Source organism: Lonchura striata, chromosome 1, assembly GCF_050655825.1.
Source record: "Lonchura striata isolate lonStrDom1 chromosome 1, ASM5065582v1, whole genome shotgun sequence".
In the NCBI taxonomy this organism is placed as follows: domain Eukaryota; kingdom Metazoa; phylum Chordata; class Aves; order Passeriformes; family Estrildidae; genus Lonchura; species Lonchura striata.
Genome location: NC_140703.1, coordinates 15735503 through 15756204, shown reverse-complemented (window position 1 = coordinate 15756204; position 20702 = coordinate 15735503). Strand labels below are relative to the sequence as shown.

At 42.7% G+C, this 20702-nt stretch overlaps 1 protein-coding gene across 1 annotated transcript in view; it reads left to right on the top strand.

Annotated features, from left to right (window-relative positions):
* The window catches only part of PTGFRN (prostaglandin F2 receptor inhibitor), a 65200-nt gene that overhangs the window by 22423 nt on the left and 22075 nt on the right, over positions 1–20702 (top strand). The window contains exons 2-5 of the mRNA XM_021547923.3: positions 5667–6032; positions 6888–7307; positions 10179–10562; positions 13717–14142. Coding sequence (XP_021403598.3) covers positions 5667–6032; positions 6888–7307; positions 10179–10562; positions 13717–14142 — 1596 coding nt within the window. The remainder of the gene's footprint in view (positions 1–5666; positions 6033–6887; positions 7308–10178; positions 10563–13716; positions 14143–20702) is intronic.

Here is a 20702-nt window from a genome sequence, read left to right as displayed (position 1 = left end):
CACTTAATTTAGCATACATCCCAATCCCTGCTGTGTGTGTGTCTGCACTGGAAAGAAAGGTATGATGATGTCATGTATTAAGTAGTAATGGTAAGGGATTTCACTTACCTAGTTTTGTTTTTTTCTTATCTTTTTGAGACTAATATGGAAATTTTGATAGTTAGCTGCCTTTCTGGTACTTCAAAAACTTTCCTTTTCTGCTTAATCTCCGATTTTTCCTCTCAGGTGACACAGTGTAGCATAGAAAATTTAATTGATTGCATTTAAAAAGCAGAGGAAATACCAACATAAAATGTTTGTTTAAATGTGCATCTTCTAGGAAAATCATGTTATTTATATAAAAAAAATCCTCTTAACAGTATTGAAAGATTTTCAAATATTGTAGGTATGTTTGGTACAACTTATTCTTCCTCTCCCAGATAGTCACTGATGACATTCTTGATGTATAGCTGCCTGATTATAATTGAAGCTGGGAGGATAGGCCAGGGTACGAGGGGCAGATTGGAGATAAGGATTATAATCTCCTGTGCTGATATGCTTTGGCTCTCCTTCCCAAGAGGAGAGCCTGTGAATGTGTGCCATGTTGCCTGTCCCTTCACCTTCCTGCTCTCTGGGGAGAGTTGCTGAATGCTCTCCATCAGGTGCCTGATAATTTATTTTTTTGAAAATGGAAGAAGAGTATTTGAATGGGCATGACTCTGATGGGCTAAAAAGAAAAATAGGCAAAAATAACTTTTTTTTTCAGTTTGGAAAATAACTTTACACATCACAAACACAGTAGTTAAGCAGTTAGTACAGAAGTGAGAGGTTTGGGATTTTGCTAGAAATAGCTTTAATGGTAGGGGATCCATTGCTCACACTCCAGTGTGGCACAAGAAGGGTTGTCCCTGCTCAGCCCATTCACTCCCACAATGCTGCAGCAAGTGTTGCTTCAACTGGAAATAGATGGAGGAGTTCAGGGAGGGAGGATCGTTACCACCATTTGCAAAGTTGGCTGCAGTATTTTTTTTCCTGTCATAAACTGTTATGAATTTGAAAGGGCTGCTGGGTATTTCCTTCGCAGACATGGTAATGTTCAGTTGGCAAATGAAACAACCTTTTGTTCGAAAAGCTCTTTTGAGATGAAAGGCGTCAGCAAAGTTGTCGCTGTGTCTCCCGTGACTGCCTTGGTTGAGGAGCTGGACTGTGTGTTCCAAGTCTTTCTGATGCAGAGGCTCGAGTGCTTAGTCTGAGCCAATTTACTCATTCGTTAGCTCTTACTTTTTTGACTTTAATTGGCTTCCTGCTGCATGTCAGATTGCATTTTCCTTCAGCTGGCGGATGTGGAGGCGACCTCCTTCTCTGGGCTGCTATGAGAACATGTTTTCTTATTAGATAGAGCTGTCTAGTGCAGGCTGGAAGGAAGCACCTTGTGAAGGAGAGTGCTGAAGCACAAGTGTGTTTTTTGCAACGATAATACCTTCTCAGCCTTGGGGACGACTCCACAGGTTACTTTTCATCTTGTTCCTTTGTAAGTGATACGTAGATGCAAAATGTATATGAAAATGAAGCTCCTGGAAGATTTTCCACATATCCCCAGTGCAAGGGGAATTCCTTAACCAGCCCTTCCCTTGAGTTTTGTAGCTTGCTGAGAGTTTAAACAGACTACCTGTTCTGTAGGTCCTGCACAATTTTGCTGCCTTGTTTTCGTAGAAATTCTAAAAGTGACAGGTTACTATTTATAGTCTGATTGACTTCACAATCCATGTATTCAATCATCTGCTTTCCTTGTTCTCCTTTTTGGAAGGATTTCATTTAATGCCAGCAATGTGATGGTGCATGTGGGTGGTGGGACAAATTTATAAACCATGCTAGCGGAAAAAGTACTAGCCCAAAGCTGCCTTGACTATGTCTGAACTGTCTTGTCCCTGTCTTACTAACATGGCAGACCCCAGTGTTTTATTATTCTACCTTGAACCACACTTTATCCATGTTTCTGGTGGAGTATTTCTTGCATTCCCATGAGAGAATCCTCTAATCAAGTTCTTGATAAATACCCACATGGGCTCTGTGGTTGTCTTGCATTTTGTTTCTGGCCCAGCCCTGCAAAACACCCCCAGTGTTGCCTGGTGGTGCTGTCACCTGTTTCATGAACCCAAGGAATGCATCCCATGTCTTGTGTTTGTGTGCTGTCCTCCTTACGGGGGCTCTGTTACATTTTGTTTTGGAAAATAGTTAATTGCAATTTCATCTGCTGGTCTGGTAACTCAATAAAAATAAAATTTTGTATTTAACAGTTAACCTTGTGCTTAGGCAAATCTGATGTCCAACACTAACTCAGATCCTGTTATTGAGTTCTTACTAAATACACACCTTTGGTGGGATCAGTGTTACTGAGAAATACAGAATTGTCAAAGTTCTGTTGTTTTCTGTCACTAGTGTATACATAGTTTTGTCCTCCTCCATCTGTTTCTATAGTTAAATGGGATTCAGATGAATTCCTTAAGAACCTATCACCTTATGTTAACAGTGAAATATATTGAGTGTCGTGAAAAATAAATGTTTCCAACAAATTTACATAGTTTTAAGCTCTTGTATCATGATTGCTCTGGGAAGGTGAGGGAGTGTATGCAAGTGACACAGGGCTGTGTAAGAATAAAATATTTGCAAAAGCTCCTCACTTATCTGCCACAGTAATATGGAGTTCACCTTCTGCCAAGATCAGCGTCTGTAGCACTGTCTGTAGCTACTTCTGCCACAGGTACATGAAATGTTAATCCCTAATGCACGGCAAAGAACACCTTGTTTAGTCTCTAGGGATAGCCTTGCTGCAGGACCAGAGGCAAAACCTTGAATTCACAGCCTGCTGGGTCTCTTAGAAATGCAGCTTACCCTTGGAGTGCCTGCCCTGTGCACGCTCCTCCTCACTTGTGGGGAGGACAGAGCAGCTGCTCTGCAGGAGGGTCTCATTCTCTCATTTGGTGATGCTGCCTCTGCTCCTGCCTTACCAGAATCCTGGTTTATCTTAGCAATAACAAATGTTGTTGTTTGGCAAGTATAAAATTCTGTTACACCTCATCCCTCCTCTCTCCTGCAGTCTGTTCCACTGCCTTCCTTCCAGCCCTGGGTTTAGCAGGAATTGCTTGTAGGACTGTGGTGTGAGGAGGGGGATGGTGTGGCTTTACAGATCTTTTACAGATCTGGTGAGTGCTCCTATCTTTCACTTTGGTTTGCCTTTTCATAGGAAGGTGCTAATCACCCCCTACCTTCATTTAGTGTCAAAGGGTCTTTAGTGACCTTGGAAGAAGAGAAACTGAGCTGTCGGTGCTAATCTCAAACATAAATGTGCAGCCCTTGCCACATTAGTCATGCCTTTGTCACCTCTAGATTGGATTAGTGCAGTGCACAGTATGTGGGTCTACAGCTGAAGACACATGCAGAACAGTGTTGTCTGCTTGTTTTAGTGTCACCAGAGAGTATTTTCTAGAGAGATGTCAGTGCTTGAAGAGTGCCCTCAGTCAGGATCCTGGGCTGACTTCTCACAGTGGTTTGCTGGAAGCTGGTTTGACTGTCAGGCTTTAAAGCTTACCTGCTGCTGTTACCGCTTTCTGTAAGAGGATAAACTGAAGGACTGAATGCAATTTAAGACTTTGGGAGGAAGTATATCAGAGCCCTGTAGCTTGCTTTATTTTTTGTTGATTGTTTTTCTGTATGGATGGTATGATTTTAGGAAATGGTGCTTGGGTTGGGAGATACATCCTTGAAGACATCTGTGTGTGGAGCAGTACACTGTCAGTGAAGGTTTTCCTCTCCAATGCACATGTGAATGGTGCAGCAAAGTCCAGCTTCCTTATTAGGACTAGTCAATCACTCGATCAGGTGTATAATAACAGTCTTCTGGAAGGCATAGAAGGGGTAGGAGATTAACCCCAGTCTGCATTACAAATAAGTTTAATGAAGTACTAATGTTGAATTAGTAGGTCATGGCAGTGAGGAAATTGGACTATTATGACTGAGCCTATACACGTGAACAGCCTGAAAAGCATAGTAAGAATTCTGAACTGGGGAGGTAAAGGCAGTTTTAGTCCTTGGTTCAACTGTTTGCTGAACTGTAACTGCACATAAAATTATACTTTTTCTCTTGCAGTCATGCTCAGTGTGTGTAGTTTTTAAATGCCCACAGAAATCTTATTCTTTAATATGCCCTTCTCCACGCTGCTCTGGAGTGGACAAGCTGTGCTTTATAGCAGGTTCCCAGTGAGGGGGTTTCTGTTCGCAAGACTCTTCTGCCCACACTTGGACATCCATTGGCATGATGGGCCGAAGCAAGCAAGTGGAGTCCTAATCTACAGCAAGATCTGCACAGTGATAGGAGGGAAAGGCTCAGCAAATATATTGGTGTTCATGTCACTAGCTGGTGGCCTTTCCAGCGGACTTGGTGAATTGTAGCAGATGTGAGATGCTGTATTTTGTGTGTTGGGGGGTTGTTTGTTTAAATTTGTCTTTTTTTTCTATGGTATCTCAGATCAATTTTTTGCCCCAGTTGTTTCTGGTGTTGCGAGATGTCTTCTTGATTGTATCAAGACGTGTCTTTCAGTGTTCTGTCTTCTATTCTACCTGGCTGTTAAAATATTTTGCTATGGATATGGTGGTGGTGGATTGCAGTAAGCTGTTTGGAGGCTGAGTTTGGGTAGTACCCATCTCTTAAGAGATTTCTCTGGTTGGAACTATGAATCAATGCAGTTTGCTCTTTGGAGAAGTAAGGACCTGCCAAAATCCATGTGCAGCTGCCAGGGTTATTCTCTGGACTACAGAGCCAAATCAACCAGCAGAGTCTCTTGCTGTGTCTTTGCCAGGTCCTCTGGCTTAAGTGGTTCACACTTCTTCCTGGAGCATAACACACTGCTTTGCCAGCTTCTGCAGAAAACTGCTGTTGTCCTTTCCTTCTGGTCCCAGAAAACACGGTCTGAGCACTGTGCGTTCCTCTGCTTTGGAGGGAGCTGTCTCTGCTCATGCTCCCAGCTTCTGGGCTCTCACCGAAGAGGAAACTTGTGGTTGCAGAAATCCACTCAAGCAAACTGTGTCCATTATAATCAGTTCTTCCTTTTAAATCAATTTGGAGGGCAAGGAATCACACCTGTGTCTGACAAGGCAGGATCCTTTAGGGCAGCTGTGACTATGCAAATTTTTGGAGAATGTCAACTTAAAATTCTCATGGCCCTCAGTCTAGGGGAGAAGTCATTTCCTACGTCAGACTTTCTAGTGGTATCAGCAGAAGTCTTATAAAAATTCCTGATTAGATTATGCCCTCATTGTAGTAATGAAAACCACTTATTAATGTTGTTTAAACATCTTACGTAGCACTTGCCTTGTAGTGGATAAACTGTTATCCACTGGATCTATTGCTCATTCTCTTCTTTTTTTTTCCTCTTTACAATTTTCTCTCAGTCAGTATTTTGTTACCTCATGTGGTACTAGATAAGCTGCATAAAAAAGATTGCCCACACTAAAAATGGGGTGTTTAGAGGTCCTGCTTCAGTAAGATTAAATGTTAATGGGAAATCTTGCTCTTACTAGCTCTTGCTTTCTGCAGAGTGGGATGCCCAAATTTGGCATATTTAATTTTTGGTGTTTTCCTGGTTGAAGCCTGTCCTTAACTGTGTGCTGTTCTTCATTCTCCTGCCTAGCTTTCTGCAGAGGGCGCATTGTGAGAGTGCCCAAAGGTCCCCTCATTCGAGTGGTGGGCACGGAGGTGGCGATCCCTTGCAGCGTTAGTGACTATGATGGACCCAGTGAACAGAACTTTGACTGGGAGTTCTCCCGGGAGACTGACTTCGTGCGGATAGTGAGTACCTGGGATTCTACCTTCACCTCTGAGGAGTACCAAAAACGCGTGGGCCGCGGGGATATCAAACTGAGACGGAGCAGCAACGATGCTGTGGAACTTGTGATTAGGAACATCCAGCCATCTGACCAAGGGAGATACAAATGTTCCACGCCCAGCACTGATGCCACCGTTCAGGGAAATTATGATGCAGAGGTCCAAGTGAAAGGTATTTCTGAAGAGTGAGGTGTGCTTTAAATTTGTTTTTGATATTGATTATAGATGTACCCTTAAGAATGTTTGCTTTCTGTTGTTTATAATCATTGTGATTTTTTGTTTCTTTTCTTCTTATTATTATTCCTCTTTAATTCTCATAAAGCCAGAATTTAAAATTGGGAAATATGATAGCAAAGGCAAGTGAGGTGAAGAAGTGAAGAGAGGCTGTTTATAGTAAACACCACCTTTTTTTTTCTGTCTAGTAAATATGTAAATAAAACACTAAGTGGTGGGTTTTCTGAAGATGTCTGCAAATATTTAATGTCCCTAAGCCTCTGGGTAGAGAAGCTAAATTCAGGTAAAAACCATAGACGGACTTCTCTCTCAGTTTTAGTGTCATTCAGGGATCTTTCTGTATGAAGGAGCTAATCTACCTTTTCTCCTTTAGCACGTTGATACTATGGTCTTGTCCTAGCTTTGCTCTATCACTTAGCATTTTTCAGTATTTAATCTGGACACTATTTCTTTTCCCATGTCTTATCGTTTACTCACATGAATTTCAAGATTAGTTTTGTATGGGAATAGTCAAAATGATGAGGTTTGGATGAGAAACTAAAGTGAGTGGAAGGATAAATGAATTCTTGTCTTGGCTTGTTTAAAGCACAGCACTTCCTTTAGTGCTTTTTCAGCTGAATTTCCTTCTTCCTGGAATACGTTTGTGTGTGGGAGAAGGAATGATTGGCAAGGTGTTGCTCTGTGGTGGTTTTATTGCCTCACACCTGAACAGCTCACTGTGGGTGTTCTCTACTTGATTCTGTTTTATGATGCTTGCATCGTTTGGTTTTTTTTTTTTTTTTCCCTCTAATAGTTATTTCTGACGGCTTGTCCGTGAGTGGTTCCAAAGCTCGTTCCTCGGCATCTCTCCGTCTGTCTGAGGGTGACTCCTTCAAGCTGCGCTGCTCAGCGACCAGCACCTCGCCGGAGCACACTCACCTGCACGTGACCTGGCAGGTCAAGAGCGGGTCCACTTGGCGGGACATCCTGTCTTTGACGCACGAGGGCAAGTTCCAGCCGGGCCCCGGCTACGAGGAGCGCTACCGCAGCGGGGACGTCCGCCTGGACACGGGAGCCAACGACACGTACCGGTTATCCGTGTCCCAGGCTGCCTCCGCGGATGGCGGGGCCTACCGGTGCCTCGTGAGCGAGTGGGTGCGAGGGGCGGATGGCTCGTGGCAGAAGATCCAGGAGAAGAGCGTGGAGATCGCCACTGTGTCCATCCAGAGGACCGGTGAGTGTTCCTGTGGGCTGTGGTCACGGCTCTGGTGCTTTGGGGTCAGCTGAACGAAGCGAGGGTGTGTTCCAGCTGAACCTGGAGTGCTGTTGGGATAGCTGGCCTGTTTACATCCATGACATAATTTTTCTAGCTTTATTTTGGAGAAAAGGGGATTGATGGCATGGAAGGATTGCCTGGAACCTCTTAGATGCCTAGACACAGATTTTATCTCATACTTCATTCACATCAGAGGACTCATGGTTTTTGTATTTCTTAAATAAACATTATATTTAACGGCTGGTCACCCAGAGCCTTCCCTTTGCTGTCTTATTAACACAGGGTTCTATGGTGCTAAACAGCTGCATCTCCCCTGTGAAAGTGGCTTGTGATTCAGTGGTAGATGTGAAGCTTTTCTGTATGCTGGTTATTAAAATAGCGTGGAAAGATCAAGAGAAAGGAGAAAGGCAGTGATAATTTAACAGGGCAAATTACCCGATGATTTTTATCACTGGTCTGATTGCTTTGCTGTGTTGGCAGGGGTCTAGGACAGTAATGCTTCTGTTAAACACATCATTGCATGCTTGGCTAAAGAGACAAAAATACATGCAGTGCTGTGCTGAGGATATCCAGATATCCGTGCCCACACAGATTTCAGGACTAGATGCACTAAGCACTTGATTGCATTAACATTATCACTGCTGGTTGGAGGAGGGAGAGCAGGGGTGATGCACCTTATCAGTCAATACGTGGAAAAACAGGCAGTGATGGTCCTTCAGAAATATGAGATTATCACAGTATTTTAGAACTGTACAGACAGGAAAGATATATTTTCATTTTTGTAATCCTTTAATCACTATAGGGAGGACCCAGAAGTCTGGGGTTTTTTTATTGGCTCATTTGGATGTAGTTTTAGTGTCTTGGTGGTACTTAGCCTGTGAAATTTTACAGGATCAATCTGCCCCCTCTTTTTCAGGGTGTCTGTTGCACAGCTAAGCTTGCAGGTGCTCTCTTCTGCTCTGTGACACAGGACTTGCCTAATTAAGAGCTGTAATTCTTGATTTTTGTCATACTTTTGCAGCATTTGGTTCAAGTAGGTGGGGTTTAATCAGTGGCTGAAAAGAAGCGTGAAGGTAGCCAAGACCAGTAGTGGTACAGGTGTTTGATGTGGTTTGGGTGTGTGGTTTGTTTGTTGTGGGGGTTTTTGTTTTTTATCAGGTGTTTTAGCCTTCATTTTAAGCTCAGCATCGGCACTTTGTCAGGGGCATGAAGGCTTTTTTAAAATTATGCTAAAGGGGATAGGTTATTCTCCAGCAAAATGCTTTATACACATCCTGTAGAAGGACTTGAACAGCATCTTGTGCTGACATCTGAAATCTCTGCACTTGCATGCTAAAAGAACTTGAGCTGTAAATGGTTATATGCCTATGGGTAAACTCTCTCCAAGTCCCTCTATGTGCATACATTGCCAGATTGTGAATGCCCATCACTTTCATGAAGACAGAAATGTTGCTTGGAGAATTGCTGCTCTTAACCTTGCAGATGAGTCTTAGTTTGTATTCTGCTATCAGTCTGTTAAATTAGCTAGGCTTTCCCACTGATTCCAATCCTGTGATAAGACAGTGAGGCAAGTCCCAGTGAGAGATTCATCTGGATTTGGTTTCAGCACTCAGGTGGGGCCTGCTACCCTCTGTCCAGTTTGACTGCTGTGTTATCAGGTGGTGAGGGGTGAGAATGAGCATTGCTTGGTTTTATTGGCAATAGTTCTAACTACTCAGTTTGGCTCTAGTCTTCATGTGTTGTGTCTCATTCCAGATGATAGTCTGAGGAAGTTTATGCAGATGGGAAACTATTCTGTAGTAGAGCATGGTTTTACATAGAACTCACTGATCTCAGCAGAGACACAGCTGCTGGTTTAAAGCAGCAGATTTATTCTTGCTCGTGCTGAGAAGAGCCACTCCTGTAGCAGCCCTGTCCATCGGCCTCAGTGGAGGCTTTAGGAGCAGCTGCATTACACACTGTGGGAGTGGTGCTGCACTGAGACAGATCTAATCTTCAGGCAGTGTTGAATGAGTGAATGAGCAAGTGAAGACACGTGGTAGCCTGGTCTTGACACTGTGATTTCATAGCTTTCTTTTAATATTCTGTATCTGGTCCTTTTTTAATGCTGGCTATGACCATATGTGATACATATATTACAAATATTCACAGGCCAGTGGTTGCTAATTGTATTTGGTGTGGCTGTTGGTGTTGCTTTGAAGTTTCCAGCGTGTGTTGTTCTGAGCAGTAAGGGAAGAAATTAGCAGTGTAGTGAGTTAATGCTGCCTTTTGTTTGCTTCCCTTTCATGTTGCAGCACACCTGAGGTCAGTCAGGACTCCAGTGTGTGGCCATGGCTGCTTCTCTTCTAAATCTGATCTGTTCAAGGAGCTCAGAAATGTCAGCAGAAGCCATGTTGAGTTCCAATGTAATTCCTAGTGATTTCTGTAGATGCTTGGTCTTCTGAAGCATAGTCCCAAAACACTTTGACCCTCCTATGAGACTGAAAAATCCTGTACACATTTTCCTGCTGTGCAAGGTGATGTGCAGTCTGTGGATGAGACAAAGCCTTCATGGACCAGTTGCTGTTGGGTTATAAAAATGCTGTTCTCCCTCCCTTTCTCCCCTCTGCCCTCATCACACATCCTTGCTTGACTGATAATGTGTATGCTCTTGTAATAGATCATTCAGCTCAATTTCCAATAAGCATTTAAAGGTTGGACTACTGAGGCTGTTCAGAAGCTCCTGTTATAGAATGTGAAGTCCTGGGTAACTTAGAGTGAACTATGTTTATTAAAAGTAACAAATAAAAAAATATTTTTTGTTTGAATTTTTCTGTCTCTCTTTCCAAGCTCTAGATGTGGTCATCTCAACCAGCAATGTGTCTGTGACCGAAAGAGACTCCCTGGACCTTACATGCAACATCACAACAGACAGAAGTGGTATTTTCCAAGCAGAGGTGATGTGGTATTTTTCTGCATCACCTGATGACACCTTGTCAGATGCTCAGCTCTTACTGAGCATGGACCATGATTCTGTTGTCAGTGATTCAACTCTTATCAGCCTCAGCCATGTGGACAGGAACTCCTACCGCCTCTTGGTGCGTGATGTGGATGTGGAGGACTCCGGCTACTACTTCTGTGAAGCTGCTATCTGGGTGCCACTGCACAATGGGAGCTGGCATAAGGTGGTGGAGAGGACCTCTGCACCAGTCAGTGTGGTGGTGACCGCACTGGGTGAGTGACTGTGCTGTCAGACTTCATGGGTAATGTATTGTTATCTATATGTAGGGATCTCTCTCTCACATGTATTTCTCTTCATGCAAATATTCTTAGAAGTAGAGTTACCTGGGAGAATTACTAAAAATGAAACTCTGGTAAAATTTCTTAAAAAGCCTATTGTTTTACAGATTGGCTTGGCTGACATATCTAGACCTATCTGTTCTCTAGTTTATTCTTGAGGAGATAATAGCTTCAGTTTAGAGGCAGTGAAACTCAGGATGTTGTAGAATGGTGTAGGTAAGGTATGTGCACCTGCTAAATTGTACAGGGTGTTGGTGGTATTTGAAGCATGAATGAAGCTGGATGTGAGCTGGCAGAGCTGGAGTGCTTAGTGCCTGTTCCCAGCTCTGACTGGATGCAAACATCCAGGCCCAAACCCTTTCAATGTACCCTTTCAGATCCTCCTGTCATGAGAAACTGGTGGTACTATCCAGTTACAAAGGCAGAGCTCCTCCAACATGAAAGTGCTGAATGAGGCTAGCATATAGAGAGCCTGTTTTTCAGCAATAAATAGCTGTGCCATAAGGTTAAATCCCACCAACAATGACTTTAAATGTTGCATTTTAGCATTGTGCAGAGCAGTTGAGCCGTGGCTGTCTCCAAGTACACTTGTAATGTGTACTGAAGTGCACAAGTGATTAATGTCTTCATTTCCTGTCCTCATTCAGCCATTCACATTGGACATTTAACTTGTGAGTGTTCCCTCCTTTCCCCATTTGTCTGCATGTGCAGTCATGCACGTGTGCCCATGTGTGTGCAGATGCACTTGCACACTCATGTGCTCTCTTGCCATGCCTGTAGCTGTAGGACTTCTCTTTACTCTTTCCATTCTAATTTAGCATAATTATTATTATTGGGAACAGGAGAATATAATATCTGCTTTTCAGCAGTTGCAGATGCTTGGTTGCTAGGGAGAGGGAAAGCAGAATAAATTTTCAATATTTGAGGTTTTCAACTGCATCCAGAATTCACCAACTCCTCTTTCTTAATGGAAGTTAAGAGCTCCTGGAGTATTAAGTCATTGAATTGTCAGTGAGGCTGTTCTTTGACAGCTGACAGAGTGGAGGAATGAGGTTTATCCAGCCAGCCTTTTATTTCTTCTAAATCCTCTGTCTGAGTGTCTGTCAGGGTGAAGCGCCTATCTGGAGTGGTGCTATCAAAGAGAAACTCTGTTCTTAGGGTCCTTCCCCTGCCCACAAATAAAACAAATCTCAAGCAATTTTCTAAGAACTTGGGATTCTTGTGGCTTTTTCTTTCTTGTGCCTCTGTCTAGAGAAGTGCATCTGCTTTCATAGTCTTTGTTGCTGTGAAAATATTAGCTGGTCTTGAATGCCTTCTTTTTGAGGGGAAGGCGTGGCAAAGGGGGAATGGTAAGGGAGTTGTAGAGTGTGAACAATACATCATGAGGCCCTGGAATAAACTACTCTTTTGTGAATGAGAAAGAAGACCAGTGTAGCTGTAGGATCTAAGGGGCCTTATACTAAAAGTGGGGTTTGGCCATCAATAATTATCTGTGCTTTGGTTGTAGCAAAATTCTGTGCATTTTCTTTGTATTTTGCCTTACCCTGAAAATGTGCAGAAATCTCCACATGCTCACTGGTAGTAGGTACCACAGACTTTGTAAGCATTGCTTTTATGATTTTATGTTGCCTAATGTCATAGAAACTCACCACCAGTATTGCCAGATTCTCTGGGGTCCGGTGAGTATTGCTGCCCTTGTTCTTGCTAGGTGCAAGGACACTGGTAAGAGATCTTTTCTGAAGGCTGACATAGAGGCAGCTCAGCTTGTTTGCTACAATTGTTTTTATCCTTTGCATCTCAAGTCCAAAAGTGCATATGCACACAGAGTTTCCACAGCAGTTCTATTAAGATGCTTTATTATCTTGGCTTGTTGGTGAGCTAAGCCTAAGTTTTAGCCTTGGATTGCCTTCTTTGTCCCAATTATAGCTTCAGTTAATTGTTTCTAGGAGGGCAAAATGCCAAGTAAAACATAAAGCAGGAAATAAATACAGAGTGCTGAATACAGTTAGGCTGTAAAAGCCGTGTGATGAGTATTGGCCAAACAGCTGGGAAGCTGGTCATTTTTCTGAATTATAGTAGACAGCAAGACAAAAATATTCTAATACTAGTAAATAAATATGTATTTCCTCTGTGGTGTGAGGTTCTTGCTGTAATCTTTTTCCTTTACTATCTCTGTAGTCTGAGAGAAAATAGTCATGCGGCTCCCTTATCGCTTTTAGGCTTTGGGCAGCCAGCTATTTCAGATTTAAATACAACAGCCCCATTTTTAACCCATGAAACTCAGGCACTGATTTTCCAGCATGAGATATTCCAGCCTCACAGCTGCACAGCCCATATTTCTCTATGCAGACTGTGAAGTTTTTTCTAATCTACACATCTTCAACTCTTATTCTACTTAGTATTTATTGACCTAGGTACTTACACTGCTGACCTCTGAAATTTACTGTGCTCAGCTCTTGCTGCTGCCTCTGGGCAGTGCCAGTGGTGCTCCGTGTCCCCTGGTTTGGGTGTCTGGGTGGGTGAACTGTTTGGCTGGTTTTTACCATTCTTAAACTGTTGTAGAGACATGATGGGATGGTTAAGTGTGGAAAAGAAGGCTTTTCAAGATGGGAGATAGCCTCTTATCCTGGAGGGATATTGGGAAAATGGGATTTCTGTGGTCATTCCAAAACTAGAAGATAGCCAGTGTCCTGCTGCCCCAGGTATTTGACAAGTGCAAAAAGTGGCTGGCTGGGTTGAAATTGAACCCACAGGTGGGTTCTTGGGGGCAGGTCTAAAGGAGGCCTGATCTTTGCTCAACAAGATCTATTAGTCCTGATTTTTCTGAAATGGTCTGACTAGACCTATGAAATGGAGTGTCTTGTTTGGAAATGCAGACCTAGGGGTACCTAGTCAGACTGGTGAAAGTCAGAGAACCAGAGTCCAAGCTCCAAAGTCTTGTAAGAAAAATGCATATCGTGGCACTTGGCTTCTTAGCTCGGATGCTAAAACTGGATGTTAGAAGTTAGTGTATTTTTTAAATTAGTCTGACATTTTCTCCCTTCTTGTAGCTCCTAACCTGTTTTCTTCTGTGTTTCCTCTCCTGCAGAACCAGACTATGACGTGTTCCTGAATGCATCTAAAACACCCAAGTTTTCAGATGACCCCACAGAGCTCAACTGCAGGATCACAAACGCCCAGGACACCGAGGCAAACATCCGCTTCACCGTTTCCTGGTACTACAGGCAGCGCCTGCCCGGTGACGACGTGGTGGCAGAGGAACTCCTGGCTTCCATGGATGCAGACTGGACTCTGCTGCTTGGGGACAGGGGCAGAGAGCGGATTCAGAATGGGGAAATAATCTTGTCTAAAAAGTCTGCTGACACCTTCAGTTTGAGAATCCAGTGGACTTCAGAGAGTGACAGAGGGGATTATTTCTGTGTCATCTCGGCGTGGAGTAGACACCGCAACAACAGCTGGGTGAAGAGCAAAGATGTGTCTTCTGCATCTGTCAATATTTTCTGGGCTACACAAGGTAGGAACTTTACACCTGGGTGGCTGAGAGTAGGCTTGTCAGCTAGAAGGCCTGCTAATGGGCTTTGGAAATGGGGTTTGGTGTTGATGAAGGTTTAAAAGCACTGCCATCTTGTCTAAAGACCTTTTATCTGTGGAGGGGAATAACTGCTTTACTTCACTCCTTTATTTTACATCATTACCTACTTTACCAGTTTTATGCAACTGTTTGGAGTGGAAGTGCAAAGGAAGAGACACCATCAAAGGAGAGTTTCCATCAAGCTGCTGAGACTTCCAGGAGCTGGGCTGCAAGTGGCAGGGATGGCATCCAGCAGTGTTGCTGTGGTCATTGCTCACTTTTGTGGCTTGGAGTATTTTGGTCTCTTTAGGGTGCATCTTGCTGCTAACAGCAGGGTTATACTGGGGTGAAAAGAGGAATGTCACTTTGTCTTCTCTGTCTGACAGTTTGGGAGCTGTGGTTTTATTTTTCTCTTCTACAAGGGCACTTCTGAGGAAGTTCATGGGCATAGTACTACCAGCGTATCAAAAACTAAGTGGGTAGCTGAAAAAAGTAATTCAGTGGTTTGCTTGGACCTTGACCTTTTTTAGGGAAAAGTGAACTAGCTCTAGTCAGTATATAACTTATTCTGGGGACATTTTTAGAAGCTTAATCGTTACCTGAAGTTGCTTAACTCTGGTTTAAAATGGGATCTATGTTTCCTGCATCTGCTTTAGAGTGATACTGTTTTGGCTCAGAGTGAAGTCATGCAAGAGGATCTGTTGGAAAGCTTCAGAAAGGTTAGGATAACCTAAGATGTAATGTCTTTGTCAAAAATCTGTGCTTAGCAAAGCTGCATTTATCTTGATAGACTTGTTTAACAATCTAGCTTAGGCATGCACAGACAGAGAACTATATTTCAGAGACAAACAATTTGAAATAATTTTGAAGTTGTTTAGGGATAATCCCTGAACAGCAAATTGGAAATCTTCTGCTGTGCCTCTGCTTCAGTGGAGAGAAAAGTGGTGGGCTGCTTGCTCAGTTACTCCAAGCATGTGGTCCAGGGAAAGGTTTGGGAGTTTTTTTTTGTTTGTTTGTATTTTTTTTTTACCCCTGAAGCTGACTTCTCCAGCAGGACTGAGAGGTCTCATTAATGCTGGATGTTGGTCACAATTAGTTCAGTGTTATGCCACAACACGGAGTGTGTGTATGTGCATGCCAGTGTAATGGATTGTTGCCTTCGGAGCAGCTACAGAGACCAGCTGGAGTTGAAAAGTCTCAGCCTGTGTTGACATTTCTGAGGGAAAACAAACCGTGACAGGTGTGAACATTCCCTTGTTTCTGGTTTTGTTCCAGAAACTCTGCTAATTTTGCAGCACAAATGTAAATGTTACAGTCCCTGTGCTGAAAAGTACGTTCTGTTGGCAAAGCTTGGGGTTGGGGGATTTATTATGTGAAAGTGAGCTCTCCTACACAAACCTTCCCCTCCTGAAAAAGAATGTTGTATGTATATGAGGTGGGGAGGGTGAAGTACAGGTTTGATTTCCCCTTCTCTTCCACCCATCAACTCCCCCTTTAGCAGTGCAGCCCCAAATGCCTCTCCCTGTGTGCCGTGTCCCCAGCCGTATCCTATTCCTGTGAGCTCCAGACTCGGCTGGGAGCCCACTGCTCTAGCCAGCAACTATGAAGGAGTTAATCTGCTGCTGCCTGTGCTCTCTGACTGTTGTTTTGACAAGTATCTCTGGTGATTTGAGTCCCTAACTGCTCCCACTGCTTATAAAAGCCAGCAGCCGGGCTCCCACGTGTTTGCCTAAGGAGAGAACAGAAATTTGCCTCTTCCGTGCATAGCTTATGCCTATACACACTTTTCTTCCATCTATTTCATTGCTTGCATCTTCTTTGTTTATTTTAGAGTACAGCTTTGGGGGAGGACGTTGAAGAAATCTCATTTTGAAAACAATTGTTCTGAGTTTTTGAGAAAGGAGGAATGGGTTTATATTGTGTCTGTGGGTCTCACAGCAAAGAGGGGTGTTCAGAGCCTTTATTCAAAATGTAAACATCATGTAAATATATAAAAAACTCTTTTTTGGGCATTGTATAATAAGTTGTGTGTTTGCCCATTTGAACTTGGGGTTTTATTGTCTTTGTTTTCTATTTTATTCTATGGGGGCCAATAATGCTCGCACATCTTTCTGCTTACTCAGCTTTGCAAATGCAGCCAATTGCTATCATAGATCACCGTTGTTTTTGACATAGTCTGCCTGATATGTTTTTCTCCTCTTCTACTTTCTCCCCTGCCAAGGTGACAAAGAAGTCATCCCTGTCTCATCTCAGAAATTAAAAACATCAGTTGTATTATGGTTTGCTTATTTAGAGTACAAATTCCAGTCAGTGAAAAGGGGTAAAGGAAGGGAGGAAACCTTTTTTTACTAGCTCTATAAATGATCTTCAACCCAGCAAAAAAGTTTGATATTCTAAAAGATAATTTTATTTATTTATTTGAAATTGAGTTACATTTAGAACACAGATACTGTTTGCATTGAAAAAAATCAATGCTTTTTTCCTAAACCAGTGTTGTCAACTTTGGATCTGCATGGAGTACTTAGCAGAAGAAAACATTATCTTTTAATTGAAATTCCAAATCCCAAAGGTACTATTATTTGGCGTTTTGTTAATACTTCTGTCTTTAATTTGCAAAATAATTATATTTAACATAATGTTACTTGTCCTGAATGTTTACCTGGGCCCTCCCATCACACTTAACTGGGAGCGAGGGTGCCCTAACCTTTCAGACAGTCCTGCAAATAGAGAACAGATAATATTTCTGCCACCTACTTTTCTTTATCACTGCTGATGTATCACAGACACACAGTTCCCCCCAGGCACAGAAATCCCCATGGCACTAAGCTGGAGTGTGCATGTGCCAGTCTGGCTGTAGGGACAGGAGTTCCTGCAGTCAGGTGTGTGTTCCTGTGTCCAGGTGTAGGCTGCAGTGCCGGCTTTGGTGTGCCTGCTGTGCTTCCAGAGCTGCTGGGGCTGCAGCTGTGCCTTGGGGTGTTGTAGCCACCTCCCACCACAGCAAAGCTGTCCCTGCCTTAATGTCTGCTGCATTCCTTGCACTTGCAGCCTCATCAGTGCACTGGGGATGAAAGGCCTTTATGAACACTGAGATTCTTGTCAGCAGCCTCCAGTAGGGCTGTGAGGCTCTGAGGTTGCTCTCAGCCCTGGCCATTGTGCTGCCTTTCCAGCTGGAGTCAGAGCAGTGCAGGGAAGGTGTTTGCTGCTTATTCTAAAGTCTCCTTGCCCCTGTAGCTGTTGGGCTTCTCTAGAAATTTGCCTGGAGTAGATTAGGTGAAAACTGGTTTTGGTCACTACCCAGGAAGTGCTCTTGAAGCTGAGCACACACTTAGTGGTAGAAGAGCAACAGGAGAATTACAGTGTGGCTTAGCCACTTGGACTGGCCAGTGATGGAAGGCAGAAGCTTGCACTGCCAGGCTCCAAAGTACAGTTTACTCAAATTTTATTTGAGTCATTTGGCTAGGATTTCTTCTGTTGCTAGCCCTCTGTCTTGGAGTAGTGCCCAAGCTTTGGGTATGGTTTACTTAGGAACTCTTCCCCTTCTGCTTTCCAGAATAAACTGAAGATTGCAGCCTCCTGTATATGACCAAGCAGGGTGTGTTTTATTGTGCTTTTCATTAATGGAGCTTTACAAGAAAGAGATGAGACTCCACATGGGACTGCAGGCGTGTATACAGACAGGCAAGTGTGTGGAGTATTGGTCAAGACACACACTGCTTCCTTGGCAATTCCCAAAAGATTAGAAATGAGACCTTAGGCTGCAGTTCTTGGAAGAAAAACATTAATTTGACCTCTCTGGCTCATCTTTTGCTGCAAGATCTGATGAGTAATTTCTGCTAACACAGGAAATATGAAGAGACTTTCCTTTCCCTCTTAAATTTCTATGCAGATTACTGTTATTTCTAAGATAATTGCCAAATTTTTGGGCTGCCCTTCTTTTCATAGTGTGCACTCTTATATACACAGACAGCTACATGCTTTTCTAGGTGGGGGTGAAGAAGTGCTAATTACATTTCATCTGCTGCTGCTGAAGGAGAACAATATTGGCACAGAACCAGAATATTAAGAATACTGATCTAGGTTTTTCTAGTTGATAGGATATGGAGCCTTTTTGTTGTTGTTGTTTTACTTTGGTAAAACAGGTTTCTAATATTATGGCATATATAGAAGCATCCCTTTGAACTTTTTTTTACTTTTTTTGCAAAAATAAACGTTCAGCACTTGTATGTGATGGGTTGTGTGTCCCCTTCTCTAGTCTGTTCTAGATTTCTTAAGGTCTAACAGAAGAGGGGGTGCCTCTGCCTTGTGTGTTCATCCAAATTAAGGATCTCATGGATTTTTAAAGGTAGAAAAAGGCTTTGAAAGAACTTCCATAAGGATGTATCTCCTTGTTCTCCATTCAGCATCCTAATTTCTAACCCTTTTGAACTCTTATCACTGTTCTCCAGCTGCATCTCTGGGCCTCAGTTGTTCTCTTCCACACTCTACCAATGGTGTTTCTGTTGTTGTCCCATGCTACCACCACTCCTTTCTCCTTTTCCTCTAGCAGAAATACTTAGTAAAAGCATTTGCTATTGCCTTCAAGTGGAAAACCATTAAAGGATGTCTAGGGACAGAATTTTCTCTGTCCATTTTGGGGACAAGACACTGTTGTTTCTGCTGCTGCCTGACCTGTGTGTCAGGAGTAGTGGAATTTAAGGTGTTTGAAGCTCAGATGGTAGGGAGAGTTATCTCAGCTGTAGGGTTTTTAATCTTAAGTACATATACCAGAGACCAAATGTAGAATTTCCTTTCTGGTGTTAGGACCCAGTGCTTTGATGTGAAGATCAACAACATAAAGAACATTTAAATAAGGAGGGATTTTTGCCCAGAGCCGCCTCATATGGCCTAGAAAGCAACAATATGTGCCAGAAAAGTATAACTAGCTGTTTGTGCTTCTGCTTTTGGGACAAAATATAATTGCCTACTATATTCCTAAAAATATGTGAAAAGCTGATCTGTGCTGGGCTCCTAAATACTGCAGCCATATGAAGATGGAAATATCAGAGTCTCATAGACACAGAATGAGGACCAAAAAAAAGGATTTGAAGTCTGGAATCTGATATCTGATGAGTCTTTTTCACAAAGGAGAGGAGAATGACTCTGACGCTCTACAACTTCATTTATGATTGTACCCTGAGTGCCTAAATGTGCAACTCTTGTATTGTCACTTGCTTAGTGGGTGGAAGTGTGAGGGGGGTTTGGTGTGGAGTATCAAATAATTCTGTGCTCAGCTAGACCACTAGAAGCATCTCAGCCTTCACTGCTCCTGCTGTTTCTTTATATAGCTTTGTACTGTGATCTGCTTTATACAGTACTGATTTAAAGTTGTCATACCGGGTTTCTCATCTTGTGGGCTGTGTTTACTCATTGTGAAAACTGCTGCTTGAAGGCAAAACACTGCAAAATGTAATCTTGACAAGTATCTTGTTGCTCTTGTGGGGAGGACATAAATATTACTGCATTTAAGTTCAGTTTTGGGAAATGTATTTCAGTCTCACAATTGCTTATTTCCCTTTTCTTGAGAAGTTTTGTCTTGCATAAAGAGGTTCTGTGGAGCTCTTTAACAGGTCTACACTCTTTTTTTTTTTTTTTTTTTTTTTTCTTTTTTTTTTTTTCATAAAAGAGGGAGAGGAGAATATGGTGCAGCAAAGTAAGTCCAGAGAGTTGGATTTGCTGTATTTTTGCAATACTGTTACTTCTATGTATTCTGCCCCAGCCCCTCCTTCCTTAAGAACCTTGATGTACAGGGTGTCTTTTCGTCACAATGACAGAAAACTAGCAACTCCCTTTCCCTTTTATCTGATTCTGATTTCAGTCACTCCTCATTTTCTCAGTTTCTCACTGTGAGCTCTTATATTTTGTGTGTCTTGGAGCTATTCTCTGAGAGGTATAATTTTCCCAAACCCTGTAATTAAGGGATTCTTGGGATTGAGAAGCCAGTAGAGAATGGAAGGAAGCTAAGCAGTAAGTGTTGCTGGAATTCTTGATGTCACATGGGAAATGTCAAGACTTCTGGTAGGCTTGTATGCAAGTAAATGTATGAAAAGCAAGAGAAGGAAAGGCTGATATGGAGGCAGAGGTGTGTGTAAATATGTATGGGGATGAGTGGGGTGGAGACTTCTGTTACCACCAACTTTTGTCATGTGTTTTCAGCTGAATGTGTCTGGATTGCCATTAGGAATGCCATTAGTGTGGATTTTCAAGGGAAATAAAAGATTCTACACTAAGTTCTGCCAATTCAGCAAGTGTCAGCTTTTGTCACTAGTCATGAGTATTTCAGCAGTGCCCTTGTTACCCCGTCACTGAAGGTGCTCTTTCAGATCCAGTATAAAACTGGGACTCTGAATCTTGTCTAATATCTTTATTCCTGAATAAAGCAATCCTGAGGATCTTGTCTTGTTACAACCTGTGTATTCTATTAACTGTTCAGTATTTGGTGTTTGTTTGAATTTGTGCATCTTTCC